General features: G+C 26.2%; 1 protein-coding gene across 4 annotated transcripts in view; it reads right to left on the bottom strand.

Annotated features, from left to right (window-relative positions):
- The window catches only part of LOC105849170 (uncharacterized), a 209,399-nt gene that overhangs the window by 165,140 nt on the left and 17,454 nt on the right, over positions 1–26,805 (bottom strand). For 3 of the 4 annotated variants that reach the window (XR_010642513.1, XM_065813632.1, XM_065813633.1), the window contains exons 2-4: positions 24,398–24,449; positions 16,128–16,523; positions 4,108–4,436 (exon numbers count right to left, since the gene is read on the bottom strand). Coding sequence is in view for 3 of the 4 variants with exons in the window: in XM_065813632.1 (XP_065669704.1) it covers positions 4,108–4,436; positions 16,128–16,523; positions 24,398–24,449 (777 nt within the window). In the remaining variant the exon portion in view is untranslated. Of the gene's footprint in view, positions 1–4,107; positions 4,437–7,398; positions 7,543–16,127; positions 16,524–24,397; positions 24,450–26,805 lie in introns of those variants that run through there. The other variant, XM_065813634.1, reaches the window with a different exon arrangement.

The following is a 26,805-nucleotide window of genomic DNA, read 5'->3' as shown; positions in this document are numbered from 1 at the left end:
TACATTATATATATTATAATATATATTATTTATAATATTATATATACTATATGTTATATTATATATACTTTATACAATATTATATATATTATATATATAATATTATATATATTATATATATAATATTATATATATCATATATAATATTTTATATTTTACATGCATTTTTATATCATGTTTTTTTTTATTAAAACTATTTTATGCTATATATTAAATTTTTTTCATATTTTGAATTCATGCATTAAAATATTTTTAATTAAAACTATATTGATAAGCTATCTGTTCATCATTGTATATTATTCACAAAAAAAAGCTTTATTGAATAGTTTATATTTAGCGTATGATGGGTTTTCTATTTATGCTATGGGATATTCAAGTGCTATTGCAGAATTTATTACAAAACGTGACTATAAAATGCCTAGGAGCAAAAAAATAACTAAAAAATTAATCATAGACTTTTCTAAAGAGAAAAAATTGGAATTAAAGGATAAGTTAATGAGATTGGCACAATTTAAAACAAGCCAAAGAATTGGCTCCAAGCCAGCAGAATTGCCAGTAAAAGAAATGCACAAAACCAGATCAACTTTACTCACTGCCGATGTGGAGTACTGAAATTTTTATGAACTCAAATGAGACAAAACTGTAAGTTTGGGAAATAAATTTTATAATTCTTTAAAAATAAGAACTTCAAAAAGACGAAATAAAGAATTAATTACATTGCATAAATTCCTTCAAAATGGAAATTTTCAAAAAACAGAGTTAGCAAAACTTTTATACTCACCTAAGGTGGCTACATTGTCCTTGGCTGAAAGATTATTTAATGATCCAGATTTACAACCAACTATAAATGAGAATATGAACGAAAATCAAGTTGAGCTGATAGCAACAGCAATAGGATTGCCATCTTTAGTGCAGCAATTGCAGAAATCACTATCTGAAGTGTTGCAGGTTCCAAAAGCATGTGAGAAGACAAACAAAGACAGTTTTGTTTCATCCTTTCAAAATGAACTAAAAATGTTTAGGGTCACTAAGACAAAATCGACAACTATCCAAAACTTATTAAATGCTCTGGAATCAATACAACCTACATCAACAGAAAGCGAGAGTTTTCAATCGCCGGTAATTTCTGTACAAAATTATGTTCTTCAATGAAATTTGATCTGTTGGGTGCACTAGTCTTCCTAAAATGTTACTTTATTAAAAAAAAGGATTTTTAAGTGACAGTTGCTTTATTATATGTGCTCTTTGCAGTGTGCTTTAAACTATTCTTATTTATATATACATGTATATATATATATATATATATCTATATACATATGTATATATATACATGTATATATATATATATATATATATATATATATATATATATATATATATATATATATATATATATATATATATATATATATATATATATATTGTATATTATATTATATACATTATATATATTATAATATATATTATTTATAATATTATATATACTATATGTTATATTATATATACTTTATACAATATTATATATATTATATATATAATATTATATATATTATATATATAATATTATATATATCATATATAATATTTTATATTTTACATGCATTTTTATATCATGTTTTTTTTTATTAAAACTATTTTATGCTATATATTAAATTTTTTTCATATTTTGAATTCATGCATTAAAATATTTTTAATTAAAACTATATTGATAAGCTATCTGTTTATCATTGTATATTATTCACAAAAAAAAGCTTTATTGAATAGTTTATATTTAGCGTATGATGGGTTTTCTATTTATGCTATGGGATATTCAAGTGCTATTGCAGAATTTATTACAAAACGTGACTATAAAATGCCTAGGAGCAAAAAAATAACTAAAGGTTTTCAGTTTTTTAGAATTGTAAAACCGGTTAACCGGTTTTACAATTCTAAAAACCTGTTTTTTGAAATTTTCCGAGCCCTAATATGATCATTTTCTTTGTTGATACAGAAAGTTGTTACAAGAAAAGTTCAACTACTTAACAAAAAAAAACCTTGCATTGCAGAAAATTTATATCCAGGTTTTTATAAGTCAAAGTGCTCTTGTGGAAAATGTAATATAGGTCAAACAAGACAAGATTTTATCTCATACATGCCTACATTAAATAAGTTTGCATGAAGGTAAAGGAAAAATTTCAGCAATGGCTGAGTATTTGAACATTAGTAGATCACTTTAATGGAATGGCAATAACACCTTAAAAGAAAAAGTTTAGTATAATAGGAAAGTGAGAAAAGCAGTGAAAATACTATACTTATATTATATATTGTAATAGTGTAGTAGTAAAAAAGTACATAAAAAAAGTGACATTGTTTTCCTTAACTTTATCTTTTACCAAGCAAATTATACAATTATTTGCACAACTTGTAGTTTTTTTGAAGTGATTTTTTAAAATTAAGATAACAAAATTGTTGTGAAAATATTTGACATAAATAAAGTTGTCAATATTTAAATATTAATAACAACAATATTTAAAATTTATTCATTTTTTTAAAATCACTTTTTATATGTTTATGCTTTGTATTTTTTTAAATTAAACAATATTAAGTAATAGTTTATTTCTGTTCCTAAATAAACTGATAAATTAAAGATTTAGTGTTTTAAAAAGTTTTTTGAACCATCACATTTTGGAAATAATGTTTTTATTAAGCAAAAAAATCAATTTTTATAAGATATTACAAAAAGTTGATTTTCTGCTTTATACCATTTAAAAGTGAGTCATTAGGAAATAATTGCAATTAATGAGAAAAATCATAGAAACTGAACTTATTTAGCTTGCCATGACTCTGCCTATTTCGTAGATTTCTGTTTGCTAAAAACTATGACACAATTTAATAATCAGCAAGTATTAAAAACAGCTAAGCACATTTTAGGTAAGTTGAGTATAAGTACCCATTGCACAAATTACTGCTTATAAGAAAGTTGAGTATTGGTATAAGTATATTTTACTTTTAAGAAACAACAACCTTAAATTTAATTAATGTGATAAGAACAGTTAAGTGATGTATTTTGTTTAATCTTAAAATTTAGTTATTTAAGAAACTTTATTTTTTATATTATATTTTACTATTTATATTTTTTATTAGATTTTATTTATTATATATATATATATATATATATATATATATATATATATATATATATATATATAGATATATATATATATATATATATATATATATATATATATATATATATATATATATATATATATATATATATATATATATATATTATTTTAAATGCCATTATTTAATATCATGTTTTTTTTTATTAAAACTATATAAAATACTTTATATTATATATTATATTTAAATACTATTAATTAAAACTATATTGATAAGCTATCTGTTAATTATTGTAAACTATTCACAAAATGAAAAGTTTACATTTGACATAAAAAAAATAGTCTCACATAGAAAAAGTAGTTATAAATACTTTTCTAAAGTGAGGTTTTTAAAAAACAATTTTCTATATGAAGAGCCGCTTCACAAAGTTAGCATATATGGCATGTGGCACTTTATTTGCTACGCCATGCAAAAATGAATTGTAGAATCCTATTATATTTTATTGCAAAACGATGAGCCAATGAAAACCTATAACATGTTCATCAAAGGTGTTGATTATGTCTGTTATTTGTAGTATTAAAAAAGTTTAACCTTCAACATTAAGTAATAGTTTATTTCTGTTCCTAAATAAACTGTTTAATTAAAGAAATAGTGTTTAAAAATATTTTTTTGAACTATCACTTTTTGGAAATAATGTTTTTGTTGATCAAAAAAAATAATTTTATTAAGATATAACAAAAAGTTAATTTTCTACTTTATATCAATTAAAAGTTAATCATTAAGATTGTCTAAATGGAATTCTAAGTTCGAATTCTAAACCTTATCAGATTAAAATTAGGTTTATTTCAAGCCTGATCATAATTTCTAATAAATAACTTTATTTTTAAAGTTTTTTAGTTTAAATTAAATACATCTTAAATCTTTTTTTAACAAATCGTTAAAAAAAAACTTGACTAACATATATTAAATATATCATGAATAAACTTAAATACCATATATTACCTTTACTTCATTATTTTCTTTGTATATAATAAAATTTCTGGTTTCATTTATTCGAAAAGATAAAGATATTCCTTTGATGAAATTGAAGCCATTCTCGTTGCTTGACAAAACAATAAATTGATGAACTAATTGAACTTTACTTAATTTTATTGTAAACCATGCAACTTGAAATCCATCAAATTCTGTATTGAATGAATTTATAGGTTGAATGTTAGTAGTAGTAAGATTTAATATTTGAGTAATAGTGTTGAAGTTAATGTTTAAATTGTTGGAGAAAAATGATGCCTCATAAATTGAATACATGCTTGAATCCGGGGCATTAAAATATGCTAAATATGAAGAAAAATATGTCAAAATAAAAAAATTGAAAGAATTATAAAAAGCTTTAATTTTGCTTTAATTAATAAAAATGAATTTCTTAAAGAAAAAAAATACTGAAAATTATAACTGCAAGCAAAAAACTTGATTGCCCAATGAATGGCAAATCCTTATCAAAAAATATTATTTACAAATGCATTGTTTCCTCGCAAAACAACCCTGATAAAGATTATATTGGCTTGACCAAGGGCAAATGGAAAAAACGATATGCCAATCACAAACAATCTTTTAAATATAAAAAATACTTAAAAGAGACTATGCTCTCTATATATATATGGCAACTAAAAGAAAAAAATATTAATTTAAAATTAAACTAGTCTATCCTAAAAACTGTGCCTGCCTATAATAACATTTCCAAAAACTGTATACTATGTTTACAAGAATAATTTGAAATTATTACTCATTTAGATCAAGAAAATTTACTCAATAAAAAATCAGAATTAATTTCTAAATGCAGACATGAAAATAAGTTCCTTTTTAAAAAATTATAAAAACAAATGACCAGTCCAAATTTATCCTAATTCTAAAGAATTCTTCTCATGATTTTTTAATTATCTAATGTAGTTGATGCAACTTCCTGGTTGCAAAATACTACAGTTATTACATAATTAAGTATAACAATTCCAAACTTCCTGTGAAATAATTTTTCTATTACTTAAAAACTTTTTTATGTTTAGACATTCTTTCTGATCAACCTATTGATGGTGAAACACAGTGTAGAAGAAATCAAAAATTAGATGTGATTTTACTAATTTATTATTGCTCTGGTTTTTTAGAACATTGAGCACTCTGTTTGTAGAATACACTAACATAATTTATATACATATATATATAAATTATGTTAGTATACATATATATGTTATAACATAATTTATATACATATATATATATAGATATATATATATATATATATATATATATATATATATATATATATATATATATATATATATATATATATACATATTAGTGTGTCCCAAAAAACAACTTTTTTTACAAATGTTTGGTCCCACCCTCTAAATGTGTTCTATATAATACCTTTTATAATATAAGTAATAATATTATAATATAAATATTAATATTATAAAATAATACTTGAGTTACCCTTAAAAAAAATATTTTTAGGGATCCCTCAAGACTCTTGAACATCAGACGTGTCCTTAATATTATCAAAAAAGTTTATCATGCTGGGTTTAAATAGAAGCAAAATTATATAAAATTTCAAAAATAATTATCATTTTATTAAAAACAATTTGATAATTCTTTTTTGTAATAATGCATAATTTTATTTTCAGTTTTTAAATAGTAAAATTTAAAATAATAATTTTTTTAATACTTCTGTAGGCATCTCTTAATTTCCAAGTGGACAATATTTTGTTAAACAAAAGCCAAATTAATAAAAGAAAAAAAGATTAAAATTTTTAAGGTTGTTTTTTTTATAAAAAAAATTTAGGGTGGCTTTTTTTAGTACCACTCTGTACACTATACAAACATACTGCTACTTGTCTTGCTGCCTTGTTGGACTTTTTACTTTTGGCAAAAACAATAAGAAATTAACTTGATTAAAAATACTTGCCTTCCTTGAGGCTCTTGCTTGAGATCTATATTTAAAAATATCATCATGAAAAGATATTAACTGCATCTGGCTATTGTCTTCCCAGGCAAAATGTTAAGAAGTAAAATTTCTGTTGACAAGCCTTGAACACCTTATTAATTTAATAGGTTAGCATAAATAAAAACAATTTTACAAAAAAGAAGTTTATTCCATTAACAGATGTAAAGTATTAGAGTAATCGCAATTTTATGTTGAGTGTGGATGATGTCCCTTTTAGTAACTTTAATGTGCACAGTTGATCTTGTAAAAAGATCTTTGTTACAACTTTAGGTTGTATAGCAGAAATAAAACAATAGGGTCCCAAGTACTACCTATACTTAATTCAAATTCTTCTAGCTCATATTATGAATCATTTATATTTATACCATATCTATCTTTTACAAATATTATCTAAGACAACCTTAACATTCTAATTATCATACATCTTCTAACTCCCCCTAATAATATAGCAATACTATTTTTAAAATGTTTTCCTTTATTTTATCTAGTTGATTGAAGATACTCTTCCTGGCATCCCAAAAAAACAGCTTGATTTATTGTTAGCTATCCAAGTTACTTATTTAAATTTTCTACAGCCAGTCCTAACAACATTTATCATAACTTTAAAAAAGTGTTTAAAAAGTCTTTAATTAAATCTTGTACTCCTGGATGCTGGAATGTAGCACCTGTGGAAACAATTACAAAAAAGTATCAGTTGTTAATAATACAAAAGCGAGTCAAAACTTGCTGATAAATTAACTATATTTTACAGATTTAATAAAAAGTAATCACTTTGTAATTCCTTAAAATAGGCAGATTTAATAAAAAGTAATCACTTTGAATGTAATTTTTCTTGTGACAGATTATGCTGGCTGACAGTGGCTGATGAATTTCCTGAACAAACAGTACTAAGTTGTTCATTGCTGAAAATAATCACCACATTTTTAATATTCCTATATTGATGAATCGCAACAATCATTGTAACTCTTCTATTTTATGTCTTTTTGGATTACTTTTTACATGTGGTAGGACTTGATTGATCTTTCAAGATTGAGCCTTTGCGACATCCTTGTAATGTTGCTTATCTTTCTCTTTTCTAAAAATAATATCATGGTTGCTGCTCAACAAAGCTACAATTCTTTGTTCCACCAACCAAAATGTATTTTTGTGTGATTTCCTTAATTTATTGTAAAAGAGCTACAATCAAAAGATGCGACATTTCTGAATTTGCGCAAGATCATGATTTTTATTTTCATAAAGTTTACTTTTTTTAAAGTTTTTTGTCAACCGTTCTTTTGCTCTTTAACTCACGTACTTACATTCTAGTCTCAATTTTATTAGTGGTTGCTTCCAGCCTTTTAGAGGTAACTTTGTTTGTTTGTTGTTGTTGTTGTTTAAAAAACATTGTTGCTTTTGACCACCTTTATTTATAAAATTTATTATTTGACGGTTCTAGGAAAAATAGTCCCCGAGAAAAAATTCTCCGGGAAACAATTTTTATGTGCAAAATAAATATTTATGTGTATTTAGCCGTATATTGGACTATGTCTTCCGGGAAGTAATACTTTTATGTGTATTTAGCCGTATATTGGACTATGTCTTCCATATTATAAACGACGTTATAAATTTACTATACACATTGTTATCTACTAAATATATTATATAATATTTTTGGATTTTGCTTTTCAAGAATAAAGTTACCTGTTCTCTAAATACTCATAATATTAAACATGCCAGCCTTTTGCTTGGCAATCAGTTGTGTAAACAAGCGTGTAAAGAATGTCGTAAATAATACATCTTTTTTTAGATTTCCAAAGGATAAAAATAGGTAAGTAATTATTAATTAAATCAAATTTATAAATAACTAGTATATCATGAACTTAAAGAAGCTTTTAAAACATTTTTTTACTTTAAATTTTATGAAATAAAAAGTGTTTATACATAATATAAATGTAAATAATTCCACTAAGTTAATTTTATTTAATCTATTATTTAGATGCAAACTTCGGGTTTGTAACTGTTGTCGTAAAGAGGTCGATACAAAATCATGTGAAGAACTTAATCCTAACTGTAGTGAACATTTTGATTCTTCCAATACTATCTTGCAACCAATGGTAGTACAAGAGCGTTTGTAACTGCTGTTCCAACAACTTTTAACTTTCCAAATCAACCTTCTGCGTTAAATTTAAAGAGAAGACATAACTGTCAAAACTAATTTTAAAAATAAGTGTTTATCATCTCAAGTTAAGATTTGTTGACTTGAAAAAATACTTAAGAACGTAAAGATAACAAGATATTAAAAAAATCCAATAGTTCAATAAAACAAATAATCAATTTATCAAAATTTTTAACAAACCCTCAACTTTGCGGTAGTGGTGTAGTGGTAGAGCGCTCGCTTTATAAGCGAGAGGTTCCGAGTTCAATCCCCATCACGTCCCGCAATTAACTTGTATCTCCGCGCAGCGGCTTTTTTTGTCAAAGTTCGTGTTTCGGAGTTAAGAGTTGAGAGAGAGTTATAACCACAATTAAGTAGCCTCCTCGTCTGTAGTGGCCTTCTGGGCCTTGGGGAGTAAATTAACAAACAAACAAACAAAAAACTTCAATTTTTTCAAATTCAATTACATATGTATAATCATGTTAAACAAGGAAAATGTTGGACTGTTAAAGATTTTAGAATCATTTATTGCAGTCCACAAGCTTTAAAAATGTTTAGAACAGATTTTTCATTGCCTGCTAGAAGCACTATTTTAATGTTTCTTAAAAATTAGAGCTCTCAAGTTTTTAGGATTTTATTTATTAAATCAACAAATTTTATATCCAACAACAGGAGCAAAAGTTTACATAATATTTGATCCACCACATCTTATAAAAAATCTTATAGAACATCTTATAGAAACAATTTATTAAAACGTGACATTTTATCTAATTGTAAAATAGTATGGTGGAAGCATCTGGAAGAACATTATAATTTGGACAAAGTTAATGCTGTCCGACTTGTGCCAAATTTGACAGCTCGTTATTTAGATTCAAGAACAATATTAGCCATCCGAATAAAATTGGCAACAGGAGTTTCAGTAATCAAGTTTCTACTGCTTTGACTGAATATGCTTCTGCAAAACTATTGCCTGAAAATGTTTTGTCAACAGCCATTTTCATTAAAATGGACATATTTTATTTGACATCTTGAACTATTGTAAACTAAAAACCGATAAACCAATACACTCTGCTTTTACTCTAAATAGTATTATAAAAACTTTAACTCTAAATAGTTTTATAAAACATCTTGAAGATTTACTAGTTTGGATTAAGGGATAGCATTTTTTTGGTGCTTGCAGCCAACAAAGTATATCCAGTCAATGGGATTTAGATGTCACTATTTCTAATATTCTTTGTCTCGCAAATGAGTTGCTTTATGAGGATTTTTTTTTTCTATGTTTGCACAGCTCAATTTAATCATTTCTGTTTAGAATTTTTTTTTTTTTGCATCAAAACGAAGCAATAGAGGTTGGAATGACAAACCAACACCAATGCAATTTAAATCAGCATATAAAAATGAGTTAGTACTCCTTTCAATAGAACAATCAGATTTCTCTGCTGCAGTTACCATTGACTCAATTATCAACATAGTATTTGAGAATCAAATGTCTACAAATAAATAATTGATTTTCAAACAGCCAACTGAATTATCTAAAAATATTTTTCTCTCGATATTATCTACTAATTATTTAGCATCTAAATAGAGGGTATATATTTAATCTGAAACGAATACAATGATAACGTGATTAAAAAGACTTATGCAAAACTAATATGGAAAAAACTAAATCTAATATGAAGCGAATACAATGATAACGTGATTAAAAAGACTTATGCAAAACATCTAAAATTTATATCAAATTTTAACTGCGTTAACATAATAATGTTAAATTATATATCAATGTTATATAAGCAATGTCATGAAATAGTTTTAAAATTATTTTAATTTAAAAGAAAAGCTTTGTTTATGGGAAACTCTTTGGTAAGAATAATGCAAAAGTTTTTAATTTTGAAATACTTCAATGTTTTTACTTTTAAGATATTTTACTGAGTATGATTATTTGGTCCAGCAAGGCATCTTATAATGCTTTGCGGAAAAAAGAGTATATCTGCACACCTATGACAAAACATTTTGAATAAGCTATCCAGCCATGTGTAAAAAAGATTTGCTTCGAATAATGGAAAAAACTGAATGTGTTGCCAAGAAATAATTTCGCAATTAATGTCATTGTTTTGTTTACATAACTGCCGAGGGAAAAAAATAGAATAAACAACAGAATGAAAGCAATCAAAAACTATATATTTGCTTAAGTAAATGTATGTTTTGTGCTTGAATGTTTTGAAGTTTATGTCTAAAAACGGTTTTATCTAGATCAGACCCACTCGCAATGATTTTAACGACTTTAGTAATTTGCCGAACAATACACTATTTAGGGGTATAGGTATTAAGTGTATATACCTTTTTTTAAATTTTATCTCGGAGTTCCAAGAAGTTCACACAGTCTTATCACAGAGCACCGCGGATGAGCATTTAATTGGAAGCTCACGCCTCTTCCTTAACCGATGTCGCAAATCTTTCCCAAAGGTGGGGTTTGAACCACGAGCCTTTGTCTCTGAAGCAAGTGCGCTACCACTGCGCCACGGCTGCTATCGATCAGTGATATATTATATAAACTAGATGTCTAACTTCGATCCGAAAAGTGAAGCCGCTTTTGCTCTTTTTACAAATGGCGGATTATAGTTGTAAACAAATAAAATTTCACTTTTCTTTTTTCTAAATGAAGTAAATATACTTCAAATATAAGTACTTTTTTTGTATTATTGTACTATTTTAAGTGTTTAGAAGAAATTAGAACATTGTAAAATAATAATTCACGATTCCTAAATATTTGATTAGGAAGTTCGATTAAAGTTTTGAAGACGCTTTTTGAAGCATTTTTATGATTTATAATACTTTTTGATAAACATAGGCTTATAAAAAAAATTTTTATAAGTAATTTATAATTATTAAAACGTGTCTTTGAATTATCTTTAATTTATTGGGAACTTTTGATTTGCATTTTTAACTTTTATTCCACACTTCAGCTTCAGCTTTTGCCCTTTTTACAAATAGCGGATTGTATATATAAACAACAAAAAAATGGATTCATTTTTTGTCCAATAATATCCCGCAAGTTAGAAATCTATTTTATTTTATATATCATTGAAATTTACTGATTTTGGGATGTGCCCAGTCAATTTAACATGCATCAACTATGGGTTTTGGTTTGGAGAGGCAGTATCCCAGTCCATTACTTCATTGTTTGAAAAAATACTAATATTATAAAATTGTTGCGAGTGGAATATGACCTAGACAAAACCTCTAAAAACTATAAAATGTGATAAACACAAAATATAACAAAAAAATTTGTATTGCTATGCCATTTTTTAGAATCAATGGCAACAATTTATTTTTATGAAAGTTGCATAGTACAAGGGTAAATCTATCTTTGTCAGTTAGTTTTTGCTGTTATTTATATAGTTTGTTATTATTGACATTTTTGTCAATAATAATATCAGTATAACAACAATAACAAAATTTTTTACCAAAATTTAAATTTTGAAATCGATCGTTTAAAAAAATCTTTTTTCAGTTACACGACCGGGTTTTTATTGTCGTCAAAATTAAATTTTATTTAAACTAAATTAAATGTTTTTATAACTATATATATTTTTTAACTATTTTTTTAAAATACTTTTAAGATATTGCTTTTTAGATGAACATAAATCAACTGAAAAATAGGGGTTGGCGGAACTAAATATACATATTTCGCACAGTGGGAAACCACATGGCCAAAAATCAAAAAAGTGACTTACTTCAAACATTTCATTTTGATAGTGGGTTTTGTTACTAACACCTTCACTGAGAATTTTCCAATTTATGAAATTTAAAATTTGACAGACTTAGTGGTAGCTTCTTGAAGTTGGTTTTTAAAGAATTTTTGATAAAAATACTCATGATGCTAAGTTTTAGTAATTGTTATTTTTTTCATATATAGATCATTGAAAAATTGACAATATATACATAATTAGAAAGGCTACAATATAGACTATTAAAAAAAAAAAAAAAAAGTTTCCTGAAAAACTTGTTACTACAATTTTAAGCATTGAAAGTAAAAAACTCATAACAAAAGTAAAGTTTTAATTTTGATAAAAAAGTAAAAAGTTGTTCCAATTTGTACCTCTTCCATATTTTGATCGCGATCTTGAGCGCTAAACGATTTTAAAAAATTGATTGTTTTTTAACAAATAAACCTCTTCTAACAAATAACCTCTTTAAATTAAAACAATTTTTTTTTAATTCATTTCTAAAAGTAAAAAAGACTACTTTAAGGCATAAAAGACAAAAGTAAATTTATTTTCGTGTTGTTTTTGAAAGAAAAAAGTTATTTTTTATTTTAATTTCATTTGTTTATAGTTTTAAAATACATAATTTATGAAAAAATAATTCTAAAGTGCATTTTTGATGTTCCACTAATCGACCAAAAACCATATGAGTTTCTTAATCTTGTTAAAAAGTTTCTATTTCCTACCTAAGTTTATTATTGTGAACTAAGATAGCGGAGGAAATCAAATGGAATTAAAAAGACAAATAGTGCAATGTTTTCAGGTTTCAAAAAAAAACTATTGATTATGTAAATAGTGGGTTTAAATACATTATTACTAGGATTCTAGAAGTCAGAAAAGAAAAAACAAATTTATCAAAAAGGAGATTAAAACTAACTCTTGTAAAGTATGTAGCACTATGGCATAGAAATCAGGTTAAATTTTTTTTTGAAAAATGGCTTAATTCAGTTTTTAAAACAATTGATTTAGTTGAATCACCAGGTAATCAAGAGGGCTTAATAAATGAATCAACAAAAAGAGGTTGACCAACAAAAGAGTTTGATGAATCGAGTTCTCGCATCAAAAGACAATTTATAGCATCTGATTCAAAAACGGAATCTGTTGAACAAACTTTCAAAATTGTTTATAAAAATACTCATAAAGAAGCACCAATCAAATTTCCATCTTATCGAGTAATTACCGAAATTAAGCTCACCTTTAAAAACATCCATTGAAGTTAATCAAATAAAGGCTAAAGTAAAACTACAGGAAAGAGATATTTTCAAAACATTTGGACGATAAAAAAAACTTTGATGAATTAATACTAATTAATAATTGGGGTATGGGACGGAACATTAAGTCACTTAAAATACTATCAACGTTTTAATAATCCCAATCAAAATAACTCTTCAAGATTCGGATCAATTTTCACAGAAACATTGCCTCTTCAACTATATGTACAATCAAATTCAAACAATGTTTTATTGAATATTATACTGTTGTATAAAAAGGAAAATAAAGAAGTGGTATTAAAAATTAAAGAGGAAATTGAAAAAGAAATTCTTAATTTATATCATGTTAAAGTTAACCTCCGAGGGCACAAGTATGTTTTTATCAACTATAAATTTTTCATTTCAATAATTAATGGGAAAATCTTAGTTTATATCAAGGACACTTCTTTGACACAATGTTGTCCAATTTTTCACGCCACACTTAACATGATTAGCGGTCTAAAAATCTTTAAGGAAGGATTTGTTACAGATGGGCAGGCATTGTGCTATGGCATTTCATCACTACATGCTTGGATTAGGTTGTTTGAACTTATTTTACATATTCTATATAGAATTAAAATAAAAACTTGAAAAGGATCAATATTTAATGAGAAAAATGTTATTCACGATAGGATGTTCAAAGAATTAGGTTTGAGAGTTGATGAACCTATAGTTGGCGGATCAGGAACTAGGCATACCAAAAATTTATGTCGACGAGCTTTTTCCAAGCTTCTATTACTCAGCAAAATGTTAGAAATAGATGAAGAAATTACTATCAGATTACATAACATTATAATTGCAATTAATTGCAAAGACACAACTGATCCGGAGAAAATTGCTAAATACTGCAATGATACATATAAGAAGTTGTTAGAGGCATACGATTGGTTTAAAGTCCCTGCTTCCATTCGTATTAATATTAAAAATATTAGAAAATACTGGGGAAGTTGTTATTAATTCACCAGTTATACTTGGTTTAATTGCAGAGGAAGCAGCTAAATCTTTTCACAAAATTTATAAATTTGATCGCGAACATCATGCAAGGAAAAAAAAAGTAGGGAAACAACCTTATTTGACATTTTTATTCGAGGTATACATACTTCTGATCCCCTAATTAGTTCAGTCTCATTAACTGAAAGATTGAAAAGTAAGAAACATATTTGGGGGAGGGAGGGTGGCTAACTTTTTGGGGTATTTTTGATCCCGGGCATCAATCACTGCAATTTTTTAGCAAGACTTTATATTTTGACTTAATCATGAACATAACTCGTTTGGAGCATTGGAAAATTGTCCACTATTGAAATAATACCCGAAATCACATACGAAAAATCTAACCGGTACCCCCAGCGCTAATTTGCATCTCAGGATTAGCGGGATGAAAAGGACATGGTTTGGGTCAGGGTTAGGAATAGCGTCAGGGATTTATCAAAAATTGATGCGTTAAGCATTTTTAAACTGTTTAAACTACAGAAACCAGGCTTTTTTAAAGTTATCTTCGAAAAGGAATTTAATCATAAGTATGAAAAGTACGGCGAACATTAGCATTTTCATTTTTATTTTTTAAGTTTCGGCATCGAATTAGAGCGCTTTCTGTTGATTTTCAAATCTATATTTTTATACGATTCTAAATCAGCATAAAAAACTCATATGATAATAAATCTAAAAAAAGGGTAGGTGCTGTAGCGCTTGAAATTGGTGAGGAAGATATAATTTGAAAATTACCTTCAAAAAAAGGAACCTCAGAGTGTCAAAAATTGTAGAGTGTCAAAATGAAGTAATAAAGTTCTCAATCATTTAAAATATGCCTATAAACTAATCTTGTTGCTAAAGGATACATAGCAAAAGCGCACAAAAAAAAAATTTGTCACACATACTTTTAGTTGTTAACATCAGTTTTTTCAGTAATATTTATTATTTTAACATTATATATATATATATATATATATATATATATATATATCATGATATATATATATATATATATATATATATATATATATATATATATATATATATATATATATATATATATATATATATATATATATATACCCTTAAGATAATTCTAGAAATAAAGTAAGAGGGGATCTCTAAAAGATATCAACTGCTCAGAAATTTCATTTAGCAAAAAGCCTTTTAAAAAATTGTAAAATATTTGTTTACATTTTCAAATTGCCTAATTAATAATTTAAAACTAAAAAAAGGGACTTGCACATAGAGAAATTGTACAAGAAAACCATTATTGGTTAGACCTAACTAGAAATACAAGTTTAATAAAATAACAAACAAAATTTTTTTTAAATGTTAGCAATTTACTTTAATATTCAGCTGGTTCTCCTTTTGCATTTATTACATCTAGCAAGCATTTTGGTATTAATTCTTCTAGATACCTAGGTATTTGGTTTGTTTATAGTCAATGTAAACCATGCGTTAAAAAAAACTTTCTTCAAATCCTCTTTTTTTGTAAATGATCTATTACCTATTTTTTTAAATCTAATAAAGTTTATCAATGCTCTGTTGAATTCAAACCCGGCCTTAGTTTGAATGCCCTTCCCAGAGCCCTGGTCCATGAAAGCCATTCTTAAAACTTTATGCCATTTTCATTAAAAAAAGGCTTTAGTTTATTATAGCATTGCATTTTAAGTTTCTTATACATTGCGTTTAAGTTATTTATGACATTATTTTATGTTTGTGTACAATATAGCAACACAAAAATAAAAAATTAACGTTTTCAAAACAATCAGCATTGGCCGATGGTTACGAAGGCAGGTGCCGATGACGGTTCATCGGTGTACTCCTAATAAATTATCAAAATAATTTAATATATACTGTTTCATAAAATAAAACACAAAAATTTAAAAAGATATTCTTTTACTTACAAGGTTTATTTAACTCTTTGGTGTATACAATGAAGTAAAGAAGCATCTCAGTAACTTCGGCTGATAACTTAATATATTTTGTAATAGTACTACTGAATCCAACATTTATTTCATAGTAACTTTGATATTTTATTTCAAAACAGTTATTGTAATCATTTGAGGATGAACAATGTGCACTTTTGCCAGAACTTAAAATCAAATCAAATTTGTAATCTTTGTCTTTGACAGCCAATGTAACATTAACAATTTTGACTTCTTCGGCTAAATTGAATAACCATACATCGTTTACATTTAATGTCACGTTCTTTTTATAAAAAACTTCATTTTGTAAGCTGGAGGGATATGTTCGAATATTATACCAAGTATTAGTCGTAAATGAATTTGTCTTTACCAGTTCTAAAACAAAACAAGAAAAACATTATGGATTTTGTGTGTGCGTATTATGTTAATATCTTATTGACAGGGATGCTGGTTCCCAAAACAGACTTTGATTTTGAAAATCAAAAAATAATTCTTTCTTCCTAAATTTTGGTATTCATGAGCTCCAAAAATTTAAAAAGACTTATGGACTACTTTAAAAAAAAACTAATACATTCATGTAAGAGGAATATTCAAATTTTGAATTCGGAGTCCTTTTCTGAAATGGCGGCAATGACTCCAGGACTCCGGGCTAAGAAACAATATGTTCTTAGTCATCAAATCTCATGAATATTTTACTTATTGCAGATCTTAGTTAATATTTTTAGCGCCATAATTATTTTTAGCGCCTTCGGATATATCCAAAAGCGCTATTTCTTGTATATAAGAAATCAGGAGCAAATAAAGATTTAAAGCCAGAATTTTTGGGGATTCCGCATCCCTGCTTATTGCGCAACTCTTATAACTGTTTATTTTATAAAATGAGCAAAGTATTTCCCATTTAAATGGAATAATCAAAAAGTACCAAACTTTTTTATACAAATCATATTTGCACTTAAGGTGTTCCTTCTTCAACAATTTTGATTTATTGACATGTTTATAGACTAAAAAAATGGGTAATTGTGAGGTTTTTTCTTTACATCATGCGTGTGCATTTTCCCGCTGACCAATCATTGGCATTAATAGAAGTATTATTTTTAAAAAGTACTGTTTACAAGTTAAATTAGTTATAACCCTTTTTTAAAATTTTTAAACTTTTAAATTTAAAGCCTAATTTAAAAATTTGTTTTAAAATACATTACCGTTAAATACATTGACAAGTTTGAAATAAAGATAGAGAGATGCAATCGCAAGAAATAAATAAAGATATTTTCTAGTGAAAAAATAGCTTCTTTTAACTTCTGTTTAAAGAAACTATAAGTCAAATTATAAGAAAAATTGACATTAGGTATAACCATTTTATTCCAGAGGTAGCGAACGTAAGAATTACAAAATTGGTTATGTTTATTTATAGATTTATATTTATATTAAAATGATCACCGGTCTTGCCGATATACTTTGAAGAGTAATCTTTTCCATTTTTAGATGATCTAGAAAAGATCTTTAACATATTATTACATAAATCACACATGTTAGGCATGAATTGTTTAATATTATTGATATCTTAATGCTTTAATTTAGTTTATTATCCCATTTAGTATAATTTCATAATTGAAAATAAAAACCTGCAATACAGGAGGATTTTCTTTATAAAACGAAAACGTAGAAATATAAAAAACAAAATATGTAGAGGAGAGAAAGTAGCCGTGAAAACTATTACTTTGAGTGGGTGTGTGGTTATTCAAGTGCTCAAAGTCTTTACGGTCTCATCACTTTGTGCGGCTGAGGCGCAGTGGTAAGAGCACTTGCTTTATAAGCAGGAGATCCAGGTTTGATACGAGCTCTGGACATATTTTCACATCGCGGTAAGGAAGGAGGCGTGAACTTCCTGGTTAAATGCACTTCTGCGTTGCTCTGTGTTAAGACCGATAGGACTTCTAGGGGCTACTCAAAAAAAAAAAAAAAACTTTGATTTTTATGTAATAGCCAAGTTGGCTCTCGTGTTTTTGAGTCCAGAAATTAAACCTAACATTCATCATGCACGGTTAATGGTTAAGAAAACATATTACATTAAGATCATGCTTTATTTGCATTTAGACTAATGACCTTCTGAATATTTGAAAATGAGCACGGAGTGGATGACGGAGTTAGAACGGATGAATGGAGTGGATAACGGAGTTAGAACGGATGGCAAACTTTACCTTAACTTTTATGTTTTTGAGTTTAAAAACAGCTGAAATATCAAACATTTTAGCGATGCAGGTTATTACAGAAATAAAAAAAATTTTTATTTTATATTTTACTTATTACTTTATCAATGATTTAGACTTAAAAACATTGTAAAACATTTTCAAGGTTTATCATGTTGTTAAGAAAAATAATAATGGGCTTATGTCAAATTTTATTCGAATAAAAAAAGTCAAATAATTTACTGCTCTCCTGTTCCACTTTCATTTAAAAAGAAAAAAATTTAAACTTCTCAGTATATACAACATTATGTACATTGAGCAACATTGGTTCATACAGACGGCAGGAGGGGTCTATCCTACAAATGGGGAAGGAGAAGATAACTTTTTCTATAAAAAAAACTCAAGCAAGTCTATTTTAAACCTAGCATATATATTTTCTTAAGAAGCATGTATAAAATATTTCAGGTCTCCATGGCAGTCGCAACACTATGCACAAAATTCTGATTTCATAGCCTAAATTTAAAAAGTTTTAAATTTAGGCGATAAAATCATTTTACGCAAGGTAATCCAATAAAGAAATAAACCCAATTTCTATACATCACGGAGATATATGTAAGTATTAAATAGTCATATACATGTATGTAATACAACCAGTTATCCAGATATTGGATAAATAGTAAGAAATACCGGATATTTAATAAACAGTAAGTATTTCAAAACTTTTAAAAGAATTGCTTTTGCTGAAGCAACGTTAAAAGTTTAAATATTTAAAAAAATCAAAACTGTACTTTGAAATAACTTATAATTATCTATCTTTTAGTCTGTATACATGTCAAAATATAAAAACAAAATTGTTGAAAAATGAACACCCCTCAGCAGCCTTTAAGGCTAATAAGGTTCATAGGGTTAAAAGGTTATTAAAGTTCATATTTAAAAATTAGTTTAAAATTTTTGCTTTTTTAATTGTCATTTCTTAAACATTAATTTCTCTTTAACAAAAAAAATTATAAATTATAATTTTTAATGTAAAAAATATGAAAGTAAAGTTTTTAATATCAAGCAATAAAAAGTTTAAACAATCTACCCTTTTCACTTGAACTTTAAGTATTTCCGTGGCTCTTTTGAAGCAATGTAGATCACATAGTCAAGATATAATAGTAATAATGACTTGATTAAATATGATATTGGTATTTAGTAAGAATGAGGAGATAAATTTAATCAGATTATTGACTAAAATTGTAAATTGTGAGCTAAATTGTTCACAACTGACACTTTTAGTCAATAATCTTATATGTAATAAGTTTATTAATATCTGTAAATATGGAAAAGAAATAACCTCTAGAAATAACCTGTCAATATCTTTGTGAAGAAAGAATAAGTATTGATTCGCACACTATGAATTTAAATTACCTATAAACTAACCACATTCTCCCATGTTCTCATTTCTTAGGCAAATTTTTTGATCAATATCCAATCTGATTAGTAATGATGCTTATTTCACATTTTTATTAGCTAAGTTTAAATATTTAAGTTTTAAACTGTATAAATAAAAGCGGCAGCAGAAAATAAATTAAAGCCCCAGCTTTATTCGAATGTAAAAAAATGTTACTGCTAATGTTTTGAGACGCAGAAGGTTTTTTCAAAGATAAAAATTTATAAAAATGACAAACAATGGAGAATAACTTTTTTGTATTTGTTTATCATTGCAACTTTTTTTAACTCTTAAATAGTCTGCTAAACCCGTATTACGTGAAACTTAGCAAAACTTTGTAATTAAAAAACCAAAAAAACATTGAAAACACTAATAGACCAATGAAATTAACACTAATAAACAATCATAACTATTTAATTTTAATTAGGTGCTCCAAAAAGTCCACGCGGTATTATCACTGAGCACCGCGGATGAGCATTTAATTGGAAGCTCACGCCTCCTTCCTAACCGATGTCGCAAAACTTGCCCAGAGGTGGGGTTTGAACCACGAACCCTTTGTTTCAGAGGCAAGTGCTCTACCACTGCGCCACGGCTGCATGACTTATATATAATCATTCCTTCAGAATGCAAAACTTTTATATTTTATAAAAATTCAAATGAGAAAGAAAGATTAAAAAAAAAAAACTATTTGATTGTGGGAGTCTAACGCGAAAATACGAAAAATGTAGAAAAAACATTCATAAAAATAGAGCATCTCTTCGTAAATTTGTTTAGAAATGCTGCTTCACTCACAATGTCAAAAGTTTTAAGTTATGTTTTACCACGTCTACTTGTTACAAGCGCAAGAAAGCTCCATAATACACTGAAAAGCAAATGACAATAGTAAAACGCAATTTAAAAAAACATTGCAATTGATTTTAGAGGAAAATTTATAGTGATTGATGGTTCCTCGCATTAAAACTGGTTTCCAGCTGAAACCAGATTTAATGCGAGGAACAAATCATTTTTTTAGGAATGACAAAGCCAGTAGTACGTTTGAGGTTAGATTTCGATATATTAAAAGAATTTTATAATGCTTATAATAATATCCTATTAATTTATCCAGTAATGCTTATCGCGTTATCAAACAGCGTTACAAGTGAGATTTACAGCATTTACAGTTGATTCTCGATATCTCGATTTCTCAGGGGACCAGAAAAAAGTTTGAAGTGTTGAGAGGACTTTGGCTCAAACGAGTGCGCAAGAGACCGGAAAGAAAGTTCGAGATATCAAGTAGTCAAGATATCGAGAGTCAACTGTATTAAAAAAAATCTTATGCCTTTCATTAATTTTTTTTTTACAATGATAATTGCTATACTTTTTGAGTTGATTCGACATCTGCCCAAGGTTTGCATAAATCTACCCGGACTCCGGGCCAGGACTCCAGTGAATTGTCGCACGTCGTTGTGATTATGTTAGTAACGGGCCATTACTGGCGCGAGTCTGGCAAGCGACTCAAGCAACTTTTTCATGTTTGGTAATTCATCGCAAAGAGTTGCACTGGCTTGTGACGAAATGCCAGAACTCTGGCGAGAAGTCGTAAGCCACTGCGACGGCATTTGAATTGGGGCCAGCGCTGCCCCGATGGCGGTGTATACAGAATTTTGGCCGAACATCGTTTTCATATAATTGCCTTTATTAAAATGTTTTTTTTGTTATCCATAATGATACTATAAAAGCGAAACTAAACGTTTACAAGATTTATCTTGTTATTACTACAAAATATTAATATACTTTAGTTTTGTATAAAAGTTATGCTGATGTTCAAAAGATGCTTATTTGATAAAAATCACGTCTGGTAAAAAATGAAAGTTTTTTATAAGGTTAGGTATATCTAACTGCAACTAAAACTTTTTATATATTTTAGTTTAATTATATACTATTGTATATGTAAATATATCCTATATATACAATGTTGTCACACATTATAGTTTAACTTTGTGTTATTAAGATGCTGTGAAATTAAAAACTTTTACCTCAGGAACATCAGGAGAAGAGTTTGAACATTAACTTAAAAGATATTTTTAGCTTTCTGGGGATAGAAAAGCTCGAGAGAAACGTTCTTTGTATAAAAAGTTTTTTGCATAAATAACATTTTGAGCTATTAATAATACTTTTTTATTTATAATTTCATTATTTTTTAACACATTTTTGGTTAGCAATAAATTTTGAAAATACTTATTTATTTTTGTCGATATAAGTTGGAGTATATTTCGAAAAGTACTTATTTGTTTGAATTATGTGGGATAACATATTTGCACAGAAACGGCTAATAATAACGTAGCAGTGTTTGAATTAGTAAAAAGTAACGCTTTAGTGCTGACGTGAGACCACGAAAGATTGTTAGAAAATGATCACGGATCAGTACCGTTAACAGGTAATGGACCAGTGGTGGCAAGCAATTGCGGGCCAGTGCTGGCAAACGGTTGCAGGCCACTGCTGGTGAACGATTGCGGGCCAATACTGGCCCATGGCTAGCGGGCCAATACTGGCCCATTAGCCGTTCGATGCAGGCCCGTGATTGACAGCCGTCATCGCGCTTTAGCCGCAAGCGAAATTGGGCCAGGATTGGGCCGCTACCGAAAGACTGTCTGAGTAGGGGTGAACCGAATTAGAAATTTTGAATTCCAGCCGGAACCCGAATTGTTAAAAAAATTCTGGCCGGAACGAGATTTATATTTATGTAAATTTTTACTTTCAAGATTAAAAGTGAAAGCATGCACCTCAGCATCTTTGCTACATAATATATATTTATATCCTATCATATATATATATATATATATATATATATATATATATATATATATATATATATATATATATATATATATATATATATATATATATATGTATATATATATATATATATATATATATATATATATATATATATATATATATATATATATATATATATATATATATATATATATATACTATATATATATGTATATATATTATTTCATTTAACCTAATATGTTGTTTTTATTTGTTTCTTATAATTTTATTTATTGAAAAGGTTAACCTGCATTATATTTATATTTAAAGTTATTTTTTGTTTTATATTTTTACATTTATGTTAAAATTGAAATATCTATATAATGTATATAATATTTAATATTATATATAATTTATATATAATATTTAACTATTTAAAAGTTAAAAAAGATTAAAAACTAAACTAAAATTCCTAAACTTTTAGAAAGCTTTACATATACATACTGCAAATAAAATTAGGCAAAACTACAGTTAAGCGGCCTAAAATAATTTTATTTCATAGCTTAATGTTCTTTCGTATAGAGAGCTTTCGTATGCTCAAAGTGGTAACTTTTTAATATAAACATAAAGAATATTTATTGGCATTAGTACATACATCAACTATCTTATAGCCTGCTTCTACAAGAAAGTGCTGCATTGACTGAGGATTTGGCACAGGGCTGCCATCTTTTTTCTTTTATTATTTCAATTAAAATTTCTAAAGTTTAAAAACCCTCCTCTAACGAGAGTGCAACAAGCTAAAAAATAAAACTATTTTAGACCGCTAAACTGTAGCTTTACCTAAAATTACATTGTATTCGTCAAATATTTTGTACTTTTTACCTAGGTTTATTCATAGTTCTTCATTGCCCTGTAGGACAACTGTTTTTTTATTTAAATTACACAGTCAGTATCACTTGTCTTAAGTAAAAAAAGTGAAAAATAAATTAAAAGTCCGGAATTTTCGGCGGAGTTCCGGTACATCCCTACATAAAACAAAGGTCTTGCTAATCCAAACATTACCCTTGTTTAATGATTCAAAGATTTCATTTGAAACTAAAATTGATAGTCTAACTTTAGTTTCAAATGAAATCGAGAATTATTGATTGGCAATATTTTCTGAGTTTTACAAGGGTGGATGGGAGGCTGATTCTCTAAAACAATTTAAAAATCAAACCAAAAGACCAATAAATCAATAGAAAAGTTGAGTTTATTTAACTATTGCCACGTCTAAATAAAGATTATTTACGTCTAAATAAAGCGTTGTTTGACAAATTTTGTTTATTTTTACATTTTATTATACTATATTATCAATGTATGTATATTAAATATTTCGTGGTTAAAATCATTATTAGGAGTTGCCATATTTTTAGAAACTCTTTTGATTTTTCACGCAACACGGGTTACTTGGTGTACTTGTATTTTAAGAAAAATGATAAAAATAGAATAATTATCAAATAGACTAGTATTGTTATTATTACTATTACTATTTTATTTACTATTATAATTATTACTAATACTTTTTTGATTATTATTTTTAAATTACATATTTATATTACATTATTTTATACTATTATTATTATTGTTGTTCCTATTAGGTTATTTTTAACATTATTGTTATTTTTCTTTTTGTTATTGCTATCAGTATAATGATTATTGTTATATATATATATATATATATATGTATATATATATATATTCATATATATATATATATATATATATATATATATATATATATATATATATATATATATATATATATATATATATATATATATATATATATATATATATATATATATATATATATATATATAGGTTTTAAAACTTACCATATTTATATTGAGCAGCAAATACTAAATTGCAATAAGCCAAAACTATGATCTAAAAACCACAAAGAGTTTATTAAAGTAAGATGCAAATATTTAAAAATTAGAAGTAACTTAAGAAGTAACTTTGATTAAAAGTTACTTAAAAACACCTTTACATCATTAATTACTAATTTATTTATATTTATACAGTTGAGTGTGCTACTGAGGTAATATTGGTTATAATATATATATTTTTTATACTAAATTTCGCAGTTGAAAATTATTTAAAATACAAAGTATTTTAAATACTTTGTATTTTAAATATTCTTAAAATACAAAGTATTTAAAAATATTTAAAATACAAAAGATATACGAGACCGGAGCAAAAAGAAGAATGCATTTGTCTTATCACTAAACTCCGTAATAGATAACGTAAGATACATAAGCTTATAAAACCGTGTAAAATAAAATAAAATCATTTTTTAGTACGTTAAAAATTACAAAAAATTTACTTAAATAGGGATTAACTAACAAACCAAAAACAAAAACAAAAAATTCAAACAAAAAAAAAACAAACACTGATCTATTTTTTATTATACTTATGCAACTGAAAATCTAAATAAGGATAAATTTTTTTAGTTTTTATTAATTTATATATTCTGTTTGCCTAAATATTTAATGCAAAATAATAAAGAAAAAATTTATAGATTTAAGTAAATTCTTATACACACATGCCCACGCACATATATAAAAAAAAAATTAAATAAGAAACAAAAATAAAACCTAAAATTCTAACACATACATATATCTGAATTAGAAGTATACATAACGTACAATTTCGAGAATATTTAATATTATATATATATACAGTGATGGGCAGAAACTTTTTTATTTACTTTTATTAACTTTAGGGGCTCTATGAAAAGATTGTGATAACGTACTGTCATCCTCATCTTCTTTGAGCCCCTATCTGTTTTACTTATTTTATTTATTGAAATTTTATATTACAAAGTTGTAAAATCTTATATTATATTAAAACAGAGAAAGAAAAAAAAAAAAAAAAAAAAAAAAAAAAAAAAAATTATAGTTTAACTAAACTACTAACTAAAACTAAAAAAAGTAGTTAAACTTTTAGTTACAAACTTTTTATAAAAAGTAGTTAACTTAAACTAATTAGAAATAGTTAACTAAAATTCAACTTTTTAACTTTTTTTTTTTTCAACTCAAGAAAATTTGTTGATGAATTTATGTTTCCGCTAACCGTTTTATTGATACAGACCAAGCGGAAATGATGTTGAAAAGTCCAGTTCATGCACTAAATAAATAAATACATAAAAATAGTAATAACAGAATCCTTGGAGTTCTTGGTCAGGTGAGTGGTGCATAGAAATAGAACGATTTATTTGGCGATATATAAAAAATTTAGTTAATAAAAATTTAGTTAAACTTTTTCAACTAAACTAGGAAAAAAGTTAGTTAAACTAAAAGTTTAACTTAAATAAAAAAATTTAGTTTAACTATTGCATTTAACTAAAAAAAAGTAGTTTAACAAAAAGTTAACAAATTAGTTAACTATGCCCATCACTGTATATATATATATATACTTTTTAATTAATTTTCTTGTTTTATATTATTATTTTTCTGGTATTATTTTCGTTAATACAGTTATTATTATTTTTTTGTTCGATGGTTTATAAGTTGCTGTATATATTATTATTATTTATTTATTATACATATATTATCTGCTATTATATTGTTTATCATTATGTTATCTGTTTAAAATTTTTAATACTATATATTTTTTATAATTACTAAATAATTATTACTCTATCCTTTGATATTATATCATATATTTATTAATTTTTGATTTATACATGCTCTTATACACATCATTGTTTTGTTTTTAACTTAAATTTTTACATGGCAATTAAAAACCATTCCAGGATCTGCAATGAAGCAGTAGTCAATAATCAAAGAGCCATTTTATATGGTTGCTGTTCTTTTTGGGTTCATGCTAAATGAAACTTAATCACAAATTTTTGTATATCCTTCTTGTCAAAGACTCGTCTGACTGGTACTGTAGTGACTGCATAATTAAGAATATGCAATTTAGCACACTTTTGGAATTTTATTTAACTTTATCATCTCAGACTCTACCAATACCTCAAATTTTTGGAAAGCCCAATACAATTTAAAAACTTATTTAAGGATATGAATAAAACTTCAAGGATTATACACAATCCCAATAAAACTGACATATGTATAAATGGTTATTGTATTTTATGTATTAATGGTTATTAAAGAACTGATAACTTTTTTACACTAAGCATTTCTCAAAAAAATGAATAGAAAGCATTCAAGGCTGGAGAAAAAATTTAAAAATTTAGGTTATAATGGTTTGCATTTCATAAAAATAGTGTTTCTGCTTT

Source organism: Hydra vulgaris, chromosome 12, assembly GCF_038396675.1.
Source record: "Hydra vulgaris chromosome 12, alternate assembly HydraT2T_AEP".
NCBI classification, from domain to species: domain Eukaryota; kingdom Metazoa; phylum Cnidaria; class Hydrozoa; order Anthoathecata; family Hydridae; genus Hydra; species Hydra vulgaris.
The sequence above is the reverse complement of the archived record's forward strand: the minus strand, read 5'-3'. Positions and strand labels throughout refer to the sequence as shown.